Genomic DNA, 17,036 nt, shown 5'->3' on the forward strand with positions numbered 1-17,036 from the left:
TTATTTATAAATTTAATTTCAATATCAAAAAATATTTTTTAGCACTTGATACTTATCATATATTTTTGGTCAACTAACCCGAGCAGACTCTTAATCATCATTTTACTGCCGGAAAAAAAAAAAAAAAAAAAAAAAACAATCATATCTACTCGTGTGGTAGAAAGTATGCATTCCACTACTTTCTGGGCTGTTCATTGGTTCAGTGCAATTTAGAAAAACTTTTGGTTCAATATTTTCCGTTTTTTAGTTCTTAAAAATACTACTCCCTCTGTTTCAATTTAATGAACCTATTACTATTTAGGAAGTCTACGAGGTGATTTTTTTACCACGTTTTCCTTACAATTTTTCTAATTTATTTGAATTATAAATTATGATGACTTATGATACTTTTTATGTATTTCCTAAATATATAAATTTTATTTTTACAAACTTAAAATGTTCATGTCAAAATTTACGGTTAAAGTTATAAAGTTTGATCCTCGTACTCCAAAAAGGTTCACCTAAATTGAAACGGATGGAGTATTTATCATAATCAAACCTAATTAATGCAATCTTCGGTTGATGCAGTTTGAGCTTACACCACAATAAAAAAGGTTTTCAATTTTCAGTTTATACAGATTGAGTTTACACCGCAACAGAAAGGGGGTCACAGACGATAATATGAGTATGCCGTATTATCATCTCATATTGTGATGAATACAAGGGTGGTATTAAGTTAAATATGGTTACCTATAGTCAGTGACAAACACGATGAATAAATGATCACAAATTAGAGTACAATTTTGTGCGACGATCCTTTCAAGAAAGCCTTGTGAGAAAGAACATTACACAATAGTATGCTGAGGGGAAATACAACAGGGTCATAAATAAGACGTTTGAGATGATGACGTTGCTTAATATTTTTAAAATTCATTGCTTGTATTTTTAAAATTCATTGCTTAATATTTTTAAAATTTACTTATAACACGTGTGAATATTTATTAATGACAACAATTTTCTAACTGTTTGCTTCTCCTTTATATATCTGAACAGAATAGGATGAACTTGAGGACAACACGGTTTTGTGGAAGAGAGTCACAAAATCTCTTTGGTTTACTAGTGAGGTCATTGATTTTGGACTCTTGCACTCGGGGAATGAAATCTAGGCTCTTGGTACCGGATTTCGCAAAATTAGAACTTACGATGTGCACCTAATCCATGCATCACTTGTTGCACTCTTACCACTAGACCAAAAGCTGAGGACAAGAAGCTTGAATTAAGCTAGCAGTTCATGACTGAAATTATTGCCCAATACACTAGGATTCCAGGCAGGAAATTACACTCAATTTAGACTTTGGAAATGGGTGGTCTTGAACTTTTGGGTCCCGCTTGCCCCCATGAGCAAAACTTCAACGTCAAAAGTCAAAATTTGTTGAATTTGATGTTTTGCTCATAGGACAAGCGGGGTCAAAAGTTCAAGACTAGCAACCTCCACGCCCATGCTTGTAAATCACTCTTTAGGTGAAACCAGCTAATGACAAAAAGCAACAGGCCAAATTTAAGGAACTAGGAATTTACGAGCACAACAAACATTTGCTCAAACTGTAAAATACATATTGCATTTGCAGGACAAGAACTAATCTATCAGTATCACTGGCCAAATATCTGTTTACCAGAAAATCGGGTACATGATGTACATTACAGTCTCACTCAACTGAAAAATCCTTAAGATAAACTTGGTATTATCCAAAGTGGCAGTGAGAATGCAAAGTCAGATTTATTTTCCTGAAGAAGAGGTTTCACCCTGCCATTCTGAACATTGTAAATACCCATATCATAGCCATGCATTGCATCGTAATAAGCTCCAGAGAAGTCATCTGTGAAGTATATACAATTACTCTCACATTCTGGGTAAACCGAGCACGAAATCGAGAAGGAATGATTGCTTCCTACAAAAATAGACCAATCACCCAAAGATTTCACTTCTTCCCACATCTCGTTGCAGATGTCCAACTTGTAAATTTTGAAACACCAAGTGCTTAGGCAAGGGGCATCTGTAATTCTTGTATCAAACAAAAGCCTCATTATTGCATGTATTTGGCCCTCTATCTCGGCAAGATATGTAGTAACATACACCAAATTATCCATATCGCGAGATGGCGTGAAAGCTATTTTCTTCAAGAAAGAGCCCGAAAAGTCCCAAATTAGAACTTCTCCAAAAGTGTCGATAGCATAAAACCTTCCGTCATGACAGATGGCATCGTCCACATGGCCACGGATGCAACTCAAGGGAGTCCAAGAAACATCACCTGGCTTTGCAAATGCCATTTTCCAATTATCAGAATAAATAGCAAATATTACACAATCTGCTGAGCACGGACTAGCAGACAAGATAACTTTGTACACAAACGAGTCGCGAAAGCTCTTTCCTGTACAAACTAGATTCAAATTAGGGCATTTATGCAATGGCGGGAGTGAAATTTGGGCCCTCGATAATGGATTCAGCAAGTGCATCTCAAAATTAGCACCTAAAGTGACTAACCAACCATGAGAAGAACCCCAACAACGTTTATCTAGAACATCCGGTAAACATATATCATAACTCTTACAGTTGGAAGGACTATAACATGTGCGCAAGCTTTCATTTTTCCACTGAGGAAGCATCAGCCAAGGAAGGAATGAGCACAAAGAATTGCCATTTTGTAGTATACCTATTCTCCATGACTTACAAACTGCACCAAATCGCAAGCAGTCTTCAGCAAAATGCAGCCGACTAGCAATTAACCCCACAAGTTCCATCGGCAACTTTGACCAATCTGCTGTTGACTGAAAAAAAAAAAAAAGTTGCAGAAAGGTGAACTAGAACTTCTAAAATATCAGTGATATGCAAGATGATAAACTATGCATTTTGATATGTCAGACAGGTTTTATTCCCTTGTTGGAATATCAAGACTAACTCTCCTAACTATAGGTGTGGGCGCTATGGAGGAAAATGTTTAAGAAAATCAATCCTCAAATAGCTCAGAAGAATTTTTAAAAGATCATTTTGAAGTGCTTGGCTAGATATGGAAAGTTGGTAACACATGGTAATCATATAATTTGCAGGATAAAGTACAAATATTGTCTTTTGACGATATTATTAAGTACCAAAGGTTGATAATAATGAACTGAGTGATATGGAGGATACTGACAAAGGAAAAATGACTTCCGACCTAACGTTTGAGAAACCGCTTTGCATAAATTAAGGTAACTAATATCCACTATATCAAAAACACGCTTAAAATTCCTTTTGCTTTCTCATTCATCAAAGTAGTAAGTCGAAACTTTACCATTATAGTACTGAACTGCCGAAAGAGTCTGCAAGGTTTTGCTCTGAAAATCTGAAATGAATAAAAGATTTAGACCCAAGATACAACATATTTGGGAAGACAAATTGGCCATTACAACATCTAATCCTATCACCAGTTGGAACAACCTCGAACTTTGCTTCAAAAAATACATACAGAAAAATTCATCAGCAATATTAAGAAACGCGTAGCTAAATGATGCCCAGAATTAAATTTGCATCCGTTATGTGCATACAACTAAAATATGTACTCATTGTGAACCTCATTGACTCTAAAATCTGAACTAACATCAAGTCAAACAACCTAAGAGCCTTATCAGAAGCCTAACTAAAGGCTGGGTAAAACCATTATTTTGGAGGGAAACAAATCCCACCGTATACTATGATATGATGGGTTATGAGAGACATAACTCTGATCTAGGTGCATAACTAGAGGAGCATTTCTGCCGCAACTTCCATACAGACATTTTATCAAACAATTGGGCGACACTAAGGATCTCAAGTACATGGATACGTTAGACGCTTTCGCAAAGTACAAGGCAAAATGGACCTTCACTCATGAATATTTTACTCATTCTGAACCTTATTGACTCTAAAATTCTGAAATAACATAATACCAAACCCAACATCCTCATCAGAAGCCTAAGTAAAGGTTGATATCAGTGCAGAGGTGGAGCCGGGATTTGAAACTTATGAGTTCGAGATTCTAGTTCTTTAAAGTTACTGGGTTCTAAACTAACAATTTTTTTTGAAATAGGTAACATAGTTCTAAACTAAACTAACAATTTGTACATGTTCAATAAATTTTTAAAGACAAAAGCAGGGATTGAATCAAAGTTACTGGGTTTGGCCGAACCCGTAAATTGTATACTGGCTCTGCCCCTGGCTATCACTTGCTAAGAATCAAATTCCACCTCATACTAATGATCTAAGTTGCTCGGACTCGGATGCGGTTATTCAAGTGTTGGATTCGGCAAAATCTAAATTTTAAGATTCGTGGGTGCGGGGATTCGGCTAAGAAAATTCAAAATTATAAAAAGTAGAGCTATAAATGTTTAGAGATATTCAGTGAAAACTTATATGTATATAATAGAATTCAATCTTTCATTCTCCTAGATGGGCATTATTCTTCCATTCTCGTACGAACACAACAAAATATTAAAAGTATATTATAATAGAAATATAATTAAAAGAATAAAAAATGTAAAATGAAAGAAAAGAACTAACCGTTTATCCTAAGAACAAGAATGGTGGCATAACTGTTGAATAAAGAATGCAACTTGTATTGTAAAAATAAGATCTTACACAAAGTGAAAGTAGAAATCCAAAATTTAAGACATAAACAAATACATTAATTTCATCCACAATTTAGCTATTCATAATTAATGAATTACATGACTAATCAATAGTTCAATACATCAAGTAGAAACTCATCCTTTTACCACAAAAGGCAAAAACAATAGAACATTTGAACTTAACTAGCAAAAACATAGTCAATTTACTCAAGTTAACTACTCTTAGGCCCACAACATGTTCAACTTCTTCCAAACCTTCAAAATTCTTCTCCAAAGATCACTCCTTCCAAAAATTCAGAACTTTCTATTAGTTAAACCAACCCCAAGTAAGGTTTTTCTTGAAACTTTAAGTTCCAATCACCATTTTCACTTGTTGAGTTCTATCAAAAGCTTCCACTTCTAATGGTGGAGGGGCAAGGTGCTAATGATGAGGTGGCATGCCACATGATATTTATTTCATTAAAATATTAATGTCCCGTGGAATTGAGCTCCATATTTGGATCCAAAATATAACGAGGGGTATACACTTTCCCTGACAGAAATCTCATTTCATACTACTGAGCTGATGAGTTAGTTATAAGAGAGAATTCTGATCTGGGTGAATAAAAGAGGAGTCTTTCACACAGACATTTTATCAAACAGTTGGGCCACAATAAGGATATCTAGTTTGGATAACAAATAATTTCTTACCTCAGAGAAACAGCAATTGTTTACTGAATAACTACAAGTTGGCAACATAATTAACACCTAAGTTGAAGAAAGTACATAAAACAATATATCGAGTTAAAAAAGGTACTTATAAAATGGGAAGTTGATACTTTGAAGGTTAGAATAATGCTACTACTACTCACTTCTTCCCAATTGATGTGATACAGTTTAAGTAGGCATGGAGATTAAGAAAAAAGTAATATTTTTGAAGTTTGTGATCTAAAACAAATCATATATATTTGTGTGATTGTAAATCGTTTCATTAAGGATAAAAGGGGCAACTTTAAATTAAATTATTTCTACATATAGAAATGCATCATTCTTTTGGGACAGACTAAAAAAAAGCATATCACATAAATTGATATGGAGGGAGTATTAGTTTTTTCATATCACTAGTCATTGACCGATTGTTGAGGTTTCCACCGGGTAAAGTTGGAAGAGAAATTTTATTTTTTTACGCATATTTTAGAGAATAAAGATGGTTATTGCCCAATCCGAATGCCTATGAATGATAAATACAGAGCCAAACGCCTTATAATCGGCTGACAACTTTTGGCACGATGGAAAGTATTTGATCCTAACAAGTGATATAGAGCTAAAATCATAAGTTTATTTCCCACAAACAACACGTTACACGTCACAAGTGGAGAGGGAGGGGGGAGGGGGGGGGGGGGGGGGGGGGGAATTGTTGAATAGCACCAACATCTATCTATGGCGAGGTCCCAAGTGCGAGCGAAGAATGATCGGTTGAAATCATGATCGAAGATGACGCTTGATAGGCTTACTTGAATCCTTAAATTAATGGCAATGCAGCTATTCAAACATCAATTTGTACCCTTATGACAACATAACAAGTATTTGTATTAAGTGCTTATCTTACTAAGTTGTTAAATTTAAAAACATCCAATTATTTTCACAGCAGTTTTGGTATAAAACCATACCATTTGGTTAATAAAACTTTCATATTTCATCGAACTAAGGATATATTCGAGCATAGATGCAAAATGCAGAACTACCGGATAGTTCTTCTAGACTGAACTAGTGGGCAGCTACTCGTGCATTATGCACGGGCCCAATATTTACACCAAAAAAAAATTGAACAATTTTGTTGAGGCGGTCAATATCTGCAGCGGGCGTGGGCTGTTAAAGTACATGCCATACCATTGACGTATGTACACACTATTCACAGTCATTTACACAAAAAGAGATATTCTGGTGAGGCGGCCAATTATGAGCCCATTTGGATTGGCTTATAAGCAACTTATAAGCTATTTTCAGCTTTTTTGAGTGTTTAGCTGGTCAGCTTAAAGTCATTTTGTGGTTAAAATAAGCTCAAAAAAATAATTAGGTCCATTTGACTTAGCTTATCTAAAGCAGCTTATAAGCTGAAAAAAACTTATAAGCCAAAGAAAAAAGTTAGACTACCCCAACTTATTATTTTTAGCTTATAAGCTGTTTGCAGCTTATAGACATAAGTCCATCCAAACAGGCTCTATATGCGGTTTGTATGGGCTATCAAAATCCAGCTATACACACCACACCGTATGATTGACCTTTGACCACTCTCAAGTTTTGTTTTCCGCTGCCTATGCAAATTAAAAACGTACTGCAAGAGAATAAGCAGAGTGTAGAATATGTTATTTCAAATATTCAAACAAACAACGCCTACGTCTTTCCTTCACCAACTAATGAAACAATTTCCACCATAAATCGTTATACTTTAATATTGGATTTCATTTTAATCAACGTAACAGAACCCTAAAACTTCCAGTCTCTTTTTAAGCAATCAAATCGTCAACATTGTCAATTGCACTCACATTTTCTACTAAGAATATGAAGGAGTATCAGACGAATCACAGTTATATGATCTGCCAAGTTTTGAACAGCAACTGAGTCAATATCTAGCTTTACACAAAAGTGGCAATATAATTGAATCAAAGAGAATAGATTTGAAATCCATTAGGGAACAAGAGGATAAACTGGAAATAATTCATCTGAAATCAGGGTAGCTAACTCGGTTATGTACAAGCCATACTGTAGACAGGGCATTGCAAGGACTTGAATATATCGGCAGAAACACGTGACAACATTAGCTAAATAAAAAACATAGGAAAACATCAGAGAGGGGCTGCAGGTCGTTATTGTTGCAGAAGATCGTATTATTTAATAAACTCACCGGAGAAGGTGGTGAATCACTGGCCGAGATAGGTACTATTTCATCGTCGATAGGTGCGAGACTCCATGATGAAGGTGAGGCCGATGAGCTTTCAAAGTGTATATCAGTAGCATTTTCTTGTTGTCCTTTGCCCCTTAATGGCCACGGTAAATATTGTGGATATATTTTTCATATAAGTAACAACATGTAAAACATGATGTATCACGTTGGGGGAAAAATTGTCTAGCACCAATTTGTTAATGTAGTTGCCTGCACGTACAGAGGATCGAATAAAATTGTTGAGTTGTACCTTGTTGACAATCAAGAAAGTGCCTGTGCAGAATTTATTGATAAATAAAGGGAAAATATTATTGATGGGTGGCGAAAGTAAATAAAGGAAAAGAGTGGTGCACTTGCAGGGAAAAATAAGTAGCTTGATCATACCAATGTGGTACTCAGTAATAGCTATTCACTTTGCAAGAGTAACGGGGTGTTTTTGCAACTGTCTTAACAACTTAGCCCCTTCGTTGTTGGCAAGATCTTCCCACACAATAAACAAGAAAGGTTTCTTCCTGAACAGATATGATTGTCAGCTGTAAATTTTGTTAGAAACGAAATGACTTGTTGTCCATTAATATGACCTCCTGGAGTCTCTTAGTTTGGTGGGCGGTGTATTGCATTGCACCTCAATTGCCACCACCGCTAGCAAGTATGTTGTAATAGATAGGGTGGACATGTAGTTAAAATATCGGCACTTAATTTGATTACTGAGCTTTTTTTTTAATTGGTGGAGCGAAGACATGATGTACTAAAGAGGTAACATACTAAATTCAACACCTGGATGTTGTTCTTCGAGATTCAGAAAAGAAACTGTATGCAACCTCGCTGGAGCAGTTAATGTTGCCTCTTTGTCGTCGTTATTTGGAACATGCTTGACAATAGTGAACCTATCAATAACACATTCATAATTGTTGACCCGTATTGATTAAGCTCAGGGTTCCCTAACCTTCGCAGTTGAAATCAGATATGTATCGAAAAGTTCGAACAGTTTATGACAATTGCTAATGTCATCACCATACAGAACTATGCAGGCTTGTTCTTCCGGCAGTTAATTAAAAAAGAAAATATCTCAAAACATTGGTGTAGATGTTGGACGCTGTTATCGCGGATGTACAATAGCAGTAAACTTACCTTTTCATCTTTTACAATTATTGTTTGGAATGAACGGCCCAGTCTTTGCTTTCTCGTGGGCGGAATTTGTCCACCACCTGAACTTTGCACGTCCACTCTGTAGTTAGAGGCGTGATTGCATCGATAGTAAGCCTCTATTCCATTGTGGCAGTACAGCCTACATACAGAATAATAAGATTGTAAAGATCAGCAAGGAAAACAATCTCAACCCCTTCTTCGCTACACGGCTACGTGCCTAATGAAGAAATAAGTTTTGTCCAATTTCAGAATGTGAAATAGGAGTACAGTAAATGGGACATTTGAACTTAAAATATCAAAATTATGCTTGTCTACCATTGATCAACAGTCGACTCAACCATCTTCAGAAGCAAGAATGACGTAATTTTAATCTAAAACAAGCTCTAGCAGACATAAACAACTTATAGCTATGCAGTTGCTAAAAATTTCCAATCACATACTTGTTGTTCCTGAAGCAAGTACAACTATGATTTTTTGTTGGTTTGTAAGAAAACTGGGACTGACCTCGATTTTGGTCTGTGCTCGGCATCTATGTCACATTTCACCAAGGACAACTTCATTCGGAAATAGCTGATGTTCTTATACATTAGCATAATTTATCTTAGAAGGTACCTAATATACCTTGGCCATGAAATATTTAGGGAATTCAGGGAGTTTACACCATTCAAATGCTCTTTAATGTACAGATTTGTCGCAAGTTGATAGAGTGCAGGAACAACGAAATCCTAAACCTCTCTCTATCACCCGATCGTCGAGCATAATCATTGAGTCATAGTACAGTTATCGAAGTTGATATAAGGTACAACTACTGCCAAGTTATACCACAGAAAGGGCTATAGTGTCATGCGATTCCCAGCAGAAAGCAAAAATATTAATAGGAAGACCCTGCTTCATTAAAGAACTTTCACAAACAGCTAGAGAGCAAAAGATCTTGACATGCATATTAAATTGTTCTAATCATCATTTGCTTAAGAGAAAACACAGAATCTACCATGCTATCAAAGATTACACCGAAGCTAAAGCAGAAAATGAGAAGAGAATTACAACAGGAAAATCCAAATTAGAAGAAGAAAGCATAGGAGAAAATAGAGAACCTGAAAGCGCAAGAGTTGCGAAACAGTAAAACTTTTCTTAAGGTGGTATAAATTGATAACCGCAGTCCACAGGCGGTGACTTAAAGTAATAGTCCAGGTGTTGGACAACCAGTACAAACAGTCAACTAAAAACTGTTGTTTAAACCAGTAATATTTTTATTTTATTTTTTAATTTTTTTTATGGGGAAGAAAGAAACAAAATGATCTACATAGAGTATATCAAAATTACAACATTTATGGGCGTTTTTTTACGTATTGAGATATGGAGGGGAGACGGGAAAAATGGTATTATTATTTCGGAGGTAGATTCTAATCTTGGTTGGGCTGAAATTGCTCCAAAGATTCTCAGATTCTTGGGCAAGCCTTTGAACCCAGCTCTTCAACGGTTCACTTCTCAGGGGAAGTCTTATTTCGAGGCTGCTCGCAAGCTGAGTTGACCGGATCTGGCAGATCAAGCCAAACCGGTATCGGCAAATTTGTTTCTTTCCTGTTGTCTTGTGTGCACCTTCAACGATCCCTACAACTCGAGCCCAAATCCGGAGGTTATTCAAAAATGGTTTCTGAGCAGATGGAAGATAACAGCTGGGTTGAGGGTTACTCCTATTTCTCACAACCAATTTCTCTTCGAATTCCCGTTGAGGCAGGAGGCAGAGAGGGTAAAAATGGGTGATTGGTTTTGGAATGGAAGAAGCCTTGCTCTCGAATGGTGGTCTCCGGTGGCCGGAACTCAACTTGCAACACCAAAGTCTGCTTCCCGATGGGTGAGAGCTTTCGGAGTTCCATTGCATGCCTGGTCGAAGAAAACCATGAAATTCATCGGTGATTCTTGCAGTGGTTATGTGGATATTGATGAGGACACGAAAAAGAGGAATCATCTTCTCTGGGATCGTATTTGCATCACTGATTCTACCCAGGAGATTCCCAGCAAGATCAATCTGAAATATGAGGATTGGACCTTTGAGATCTCCATTGTTGCCGATGCTGTTGCAAAAATTACAGCCTCAGGGAATGGGCCATAGGGGCAGGTTATTGACCAGCGGTCCAAGACTAAAGAGCCAGCATGTGTCATGCCTGCAAAGTCAGAGTTTTTAAATTTTAAATCTCCTAGGGTTGGGCCATCCTTTATTTCAGCCCAACAGCAGGGTCAGGCCCAAACTTCAGTCCAGCCCAGAGTGGACCACTTATATTATTCCAGAAGGCAGAAAAGGAATAAAGCTCCCCTTATTAAGAAGAGGCCATAATTACATGAGTGGAAATCAAAAGGGTCGGCCCAAACCCTTTATCAGGAAAACCCTACTCTTTTTACAAAAGGGAAGGGCCTAGCTGAAACTTTCTATGCGGATTCAGTAGTGACGACTAGTCAACCTCTTGTCAAAACTTATCACGATGGTTCTATGGCAGATAATGATGATGCAGATGATGAAGCGGAATACTTGCAATCCCTCTCTCTTCTCACTTTCCCTTCTTTACACCCTGAATCTTACTTGCCCAATCCTCAGGGTTCTAATTTTTCCCCTTCCTTTGGAAGTGATACTTTGCAATTAACATGGGATGGGTATAATCACGATATACATCAGGATATTCATACTCCAACAGTAATTGAGATGTCGCACTGGACTAAAATAACCATGACTAAAGCATGCAAGGCTTTTGGGGTGAATTCTTTAGGTTTCGAGCCTGAAATCTTCGATATGATTCTGCGCATGGAGCAGAAAAGGCAATCTCAATTGCAGCAGCAAAAGGGGAGAAGTAGCGAGACTAAGAAACCAAAAAAGAAGGAAGATTTAGAGGCAAAGAAATTGGTTTGCACTATTACATATGAAAAAGGTGAAGGATCCAACAGGGGCAGGCAACTCAAAGCCTTCTCTGAATGAAAGCCAAGATCATTAGCTGGAACGTAAGGGGGCTCAATGATATGAGCAAGAGGAGCACCATCAATTCTCTTATTCAGAAGTGGAAGCCGGACATTCTATGTTTGTAGGAAACTAAGATCCAAGGTTGTTCTTTGGAGATAGCTAGACAGTTATGGGGTTCAAGATGGGTTGAATGGGTGGAACTGAAAGCCAGTGGCAATAGAGGGGGTATAATTATATTATGGGATAAAAGACAATGGAGTTGTATTGATGCACACCAGGGACAACACACTATGTCAACTATGATGGAAGGTGTTCAAACTAATTTCAGATTCTGCTTTACTGGTGTCTATGGGCCACATACTAACTGGGAAAGGGATGACTTTTGGAATGAATTAGCCGGTGTAAGGGGCCTTTGGAATGAAAGTTGGGTCATCGGAGGAGATTTTAATGTGTGTCGTTTTGAAAGTGAAAGATTCAACTGTATAAGAAGATCTAGAGCCATGAAATGCTTCTCTGAATTTATTCAAGACATGGACTTAGTTGATTTACCATTGCAAGGGGCATTCTATACTTGGACCGGGGGGGAAATTCACTACAAGCTTCTAGAATTGATAGATTCTTGATTTCTTCAGAGTGGAATGGCGTTTTTGGCTCTGTGAAACAATTGGCTCTACCCAAGGCTATCTCGGATCATAAACCCATCTCCTTAGAGAGCGGTGACTGGTCTAATGAACCTTCTTATTTTAAATTTGAAAATATGTGGCTCCAGCAGGAAGGTTTTACTGACTTGATAAAGCAGTGGTGGCAAGGCTACGTAGTTAATGGTTCTCCGGACTTCATCCTCTCTCAAAAGTTGAAATCTTTGAAGAAGGATTTGGTTACACGGAACAAGGAGGTTTTTGGCAAAGTTTCTACCAGAACTAACAAAGCTTTGGAAGAAATTTTATTTCTTGAACAGGCAACAGAAGGGAGGTTACAAACTCAAGCTGAAAAGAACAAATTATTGCATTTGAAAATGGAGATCCAACAGTTAGCTAAGGTTGAAAAAACATCTTGGAGACAGAAATCAAGATGCCTGTGGTTGAAAGAAGGGGATAGAAATACTAAATACTTCCAAAGAGCTGCCAACTCTCATAGAAGTTACAACTGTATTGATAGGTTGAAGGTGGGGGACAACATCATTGATGACAAAGTGCAGGTAAAAGATGCTATTCTTGACTTCTATCAGCAGTTGTTGTTACATCCCGTATTTTGAACGTCGGATTATTTGTAAAATGGGGTGGGGCCCACACGTCAAGATTTTTTTTTGGAACATGTGACAAGTCATATGAATCACATATGTGAAGTTAAACACAACTCAAGAAGGACCCTTGGGCCAAATCAAAGTGGAAGCCCTCCAAACGAATATTTTTAAGAAAACGTTTTCGGGTGATCTGACTTCTAGGGGCAAAAACGGTATTATAAGTTTGGAATTTGGAAAAATACCAAGAAATAGAAGTTGTAGATAATTTAATTAGATTTCCAACCATAGGTCGTGGGTTCCCAAGTGACGTCGGTACAAGGAGATATGGACGTTTTAAGGTCGAAAGGTCAGTGAGCTAGGCTCAACTCGGGACCAACCGGGTTGGCCCAAAAAAAAAATGAAGAGAAAAATTAGGCCCAAAAGAGGGGTGGCCGGCCATACAATGGCCCAAGCCCATGGATTCTAATTAATTTCCATGTGATAATTAAATAAAAGGGGTCATTTAGTTGTCTTGAAACATATAGAAGTTTCAAGAACATTAGAAGAGGAGAAAAACAAAAAAATGAAGAGCAAAGGAGACATGGCATACGGCCATGCTCTCCAATTTTTGTCCCTTTGAAATCTTCTCCCAAAAATTATTTTCTTGTGGTATTCCTACTAATTCAAGGGTCCTTTACAACTTGGTGTAATTATTTTGGAAGAAAGAGCACTTGTTTCTTCAAGTTGACAACTTGGTCAAGTGAAGAAGATTGTAGAAAAAGGTAAGAATTAATTCCTTTTTATTATGTTATGAAGGTTGGTTTATGTTGTAGTATGTAGAAATGAGTAGAATTTATGGAAATATGGAAGTTTACAAAGTGGGTTTGCATGTGTGCATGTGTATGTAAGGTTGTATGAATAAGATGAGTTGAATTTTATGTTGTATTCTAGTTATAGTTGTGGTGGACCTTATATTGGAAATGGAAGAAAATGGTTCAAGTTGGCATGGGAAATTATTGGAAATAGTTATAGGAAATTATGTGATTTTATTGAAGTTTTTATGTAATTATGGAAGTGGAGTTTTAAAATGTGAATTATTATGTTAGTTGGTGAATTTGGAAGGATAATAGTCCATATTGGCATGAAAGATTGGTTGTTAAGTGGTTATGAGAAGTTTTGTGATTTTATGGTAGATTTATGTAATTATGAAAATGAAACTGTTAAGGTGCAAATTATGATTATGGTTGATGAAATTGGAAGATGGAAATATGTTATGAATATGTAGATTGAAGATTAGAAGTTTTGGATGGATTATGGTTTTGGTGGAAAGTTTGTATATTTTGTATATCTTGTGAATATTTTGTAGAAATTATATGAAATGCTTCCGAATTATATTGTAATGATCTTGATTAGTAATGGATGTAAAAACATTGAGATTGGTTTGGAAATGTGAAGTTGGAATGAAAGTTATTGCATTATGTTGGAAAGAAGACTAGTTGTGTTATATTGTGTTTTGTAGTCATGGTTGTTGTCATTGTGTTGATAGTTTGGCCGGGTTGAATTCCCGGATTGTTGTTGATAAAAAATTTGGCTAAGTTGAATTTTGGGGATGGTGTATTTATAGGGGAGATGCTGCCCAAATTTTTGTAGACAAGTATTGGTTAAGATTGAAATCTTAAAGCCTTACAATTAACATTTGGTAATTGTGACCAAATTGTAGATTTTGGCGAACTTGAAACTTGATTTTGGAGACGTGTATGAAGCGGAAAAGGTATGTAAGGCTTCACCCTTCCTTCTATGGCATGTCTTAGACGTAATAAGTTGGATACAAGCCTCGGGGACAATTCTATTCTCCGGAATCCGCACCCAAAGTTTCCCCTTTTTCATTCAGTAGAATTGAATTAAATATTGTATGAAATGTTGAAAATTTGCCTAAACATCTAGAACTTGCACAAATAGGACCCGACTACCTTAAAACTCTCACAAGTGACGTCATGAAATGTAACGTATGTAAATCGTGTACGCTACCTCATTCGGCCCGAGGCGGGCCCGTTGCTCCCGGATTATCCTTATGGTTCCGTTTGACTTACTTTGAGGTTGAATCCAAAGGAAACCTTTGATCCTGATTCCGTTACCAAATGACAAGTACTATAACTATTCTAACGAGAATACTTCTATGACGATAATGATAACGACGATGTTAGAAAAGAGAATATGCCTATGATAAGTATGACCAAAATGATTCCATGACTAAGACTTCTAAGCTAAGGATTCAATGTGAAAATGAAGGTGATAAACTAGTTCTTGAACCTTATTTCTATTTCCTAGCTATGACACTATTTTCTAAGGATTTCAAAGCCTATGAATTGACGTCTATGATGCCCATGATTTCATTCTATGTTTACTTCTAATGCTATTCTCCGTTGGTGGCCTCGCCTTAAAATACTTGTTCCTTCAAGGTGAGACAAAGCGACCACGATTGTTCCATAATGTAATCGGAGGTCACCGACCTTACGTCACTCCGATGGCTACATGATTTTTCTTTGGGCTCTCTTGCATGCTTATATGACATATGTATATAAGATATGTATATGAACATGAGATGGGGGGAAGGTATACATGGGGGAAATGGGAAGGGAAACATGTTTCATTGCCACCTGGTCAGCTGGCTTATCATCCCGGACGCGGGATGCCCGGACGCGGGATGCCCGGACGCGGGATATATGGGCGAGCCGACGTATTTCGGCGCTATGTGGGCGAGCCGACATTGTTCGGTGCTATGATATGACATGATATGCTATGATATGACACGACATGATATGCTATGATATGACACGACATGATATGACATGATATGCTATGACATGACACGATATGATATGATACGATACGATATGATAAGACATGATATGATATAAGTTCTATTTTCTATGTCTATGAAAAAGAAATATTTTTACAAAAGGAAAGACAAGCATGCATGGTACTCGCCCTCAGCGGCACTCATATGTACAGGTCACTCTTTTATCCTATGATATGTTCTACGTTTCCATGCAGTTATTATTCATACGCATATTTCTTACTATGTTACTATTCATGCCTTACATACTCAGTACATTACTCGTACTGACCCCTCTTCTTCGGAGGCTGCGTTCATGCCGCGCAGGTACACCCAAAGGATGCGAAGTTAGCATAGAAGATGTTCCAGCGGAGTTGGTAGGCTCCATTTGTCCTGGAGTGCTGCCAAGTCAGAGTATATGTACTATGACGCTATGTTCGAGGTTAGAGACTTTGCAGACAGAGTCGTGGGTATAGAGTGTCAGCTTTGTAGATGGCTTCGCCAGTCGATATGTTATTATGTTTCATGTCACGGGTCCCACATGATGATAGACTTTACTTATAAGAAAAAAAAATTGGAGAGCTTGCTGTGTATTTGTTTCTTAATTGATTCACAAGTTTATATGTGTAATAAGAGTCAGCGGGTTCGCTCGGCTCTGAATATGGGGTCAGGTGCCCATCACACCCTAGTAGGATCGGGGTGTGACAGTTGTATGCTGAGGATGAAGCTTGGAGGCCTTCAGCAACCTTTGAAGGCTTGGGTTGTCTGACCCAAGACGATAGGGATGCTCTTGAACAACCCTTTGAAGAAGAGGAAGTGTTGAGTGCTTTAAACTCTTGTGCCCCTGACAAGAGCCCAGGACCAGATGGCTTCACAATGGCCTTCTATCAGAACTGCTGGGACATTATTAAACAGGACCTTATGGGAACTTTTCATCATTTTCACAGCAATTGCCACATGGTAAAATCCTTCAATGCTTCTTTTATTGCCCTTATCCCTAAAAAGAAAGGTGCTATAGAAATTAAAGACTTTATGCCTATCAGTCTTATTGGTAGTGTTTACAAGTTGGTGGCAAAGGTGCTGACTGAAAGATTAAAAAAAGTGATTGGGAGATTGTTCTCAGGTTATCAAAATGCTTTTATAAGAGGCAGACAGATCACTGATGCAGCTCTTATAGCAAATGAAGTCTTGGATTGGAGACAAAAAAGTGATGCCCCTGGTCTCTTATTCAAGTTGGATATAGAGAAGGCTTTTGACAAACTCAACTGGCAGTATCTCATTTCTATTCTAAGGCAAATGGGGTTTGGTGAGAAATGGATCAAATGGATTAAATACA

General features: G+C 37.4%; 1 protein-coding gene across 7 annotated transcripts; it reads right to left on the reverse strand.

Annotated features, from left to right (window-relative positions):
• Positions 1–1,552: 1,552 nt before the first annotated feature.
• On the reverse strand, positions 1,553–9,923 carry LOC132609530 (putative F-box protein At3g25750). 7 transcript variants are annotated; one of them, XM_060323569.1, is made up of 6 exons: positions 9,787–9,923; positions 8,675–8,831; positions 8,321–8,430; positions 7,505–8,055; positions 3,309–3,359; positions 1,553–2,805 (listed from the first exon to the last, which is right to left on the reverse strand). In XM_060323569.1, exons 5-6 carry the CDS (start codon positions 3,309–3,311, stop codon positions 1,705–1,707), a joined length of 1,104 nt encoding a protein of 367 aa, XP_060179552.1. In that variant the 5' UTR covers positions 3,312–3,359; positions 7,505–8,055; positions 8,321–8,430; positions 8,675–8,831; positions 9,787–9,923; the 3' UTR covers positions 1,553–1,704. The 7 variants fall into 7 exon arrangements, with proteins under 7 accessions (XP_060179552.1, XP_060179554.1, XP_060179553.1 ...); XM_060323571.1 differs by lacking the exon at positions 8,321–8,430 and having other exon boundaries at positions 7,505–7,753; XM_060323570.1 differs by lacking the exon at positions 8,321–8,430.
• Between the last annotated feature and the right edge of the window lie 7,113 nt (positions 9,924–17,036).

Source organism: Lycium barbarum, chromosome 9 (genome assembly GCF_019175385.1).
Source record: "Lycium barbarum isolate Lr01 chromosome 9, ASM1917538v2, whole genome shotgun sequence".
Lineage (NCBI taxonomy): Eukaryota > Viridiplantae > Streptophyta > Magnoliopsida > Solanales > Solanaceae > Lycium > Lycium barbarum.

What these genes read in the sequence shown, in the direction of transcription:
- LOC132609530 (XM_060323565.1), bottom strand. Translation starts at nt 5,358, where the DNA reads ATGTTGCCAACTTGTAGTTATTCAGTAAACAATTGCTGTTTCTCTGAG. An exon ending in ACAATTGCTGTTTCTCTGAG is followed by an intron (nt 3,360 to 5,310) that starts GTAAGAAATTAT and finishes TATTCATTTCAG; the next exon opens with ATTTTCAGAGCAAAACCTTG. An exon ending in GGCAGTTCAGTACTATAATG is followed by an intron (nt 2,806 to 3,308) that starts GTAAAGTTTCGA and finishes TTTTTTTTTCAG; the next exon opens with TCAACAGCAGATTGGTCAAA.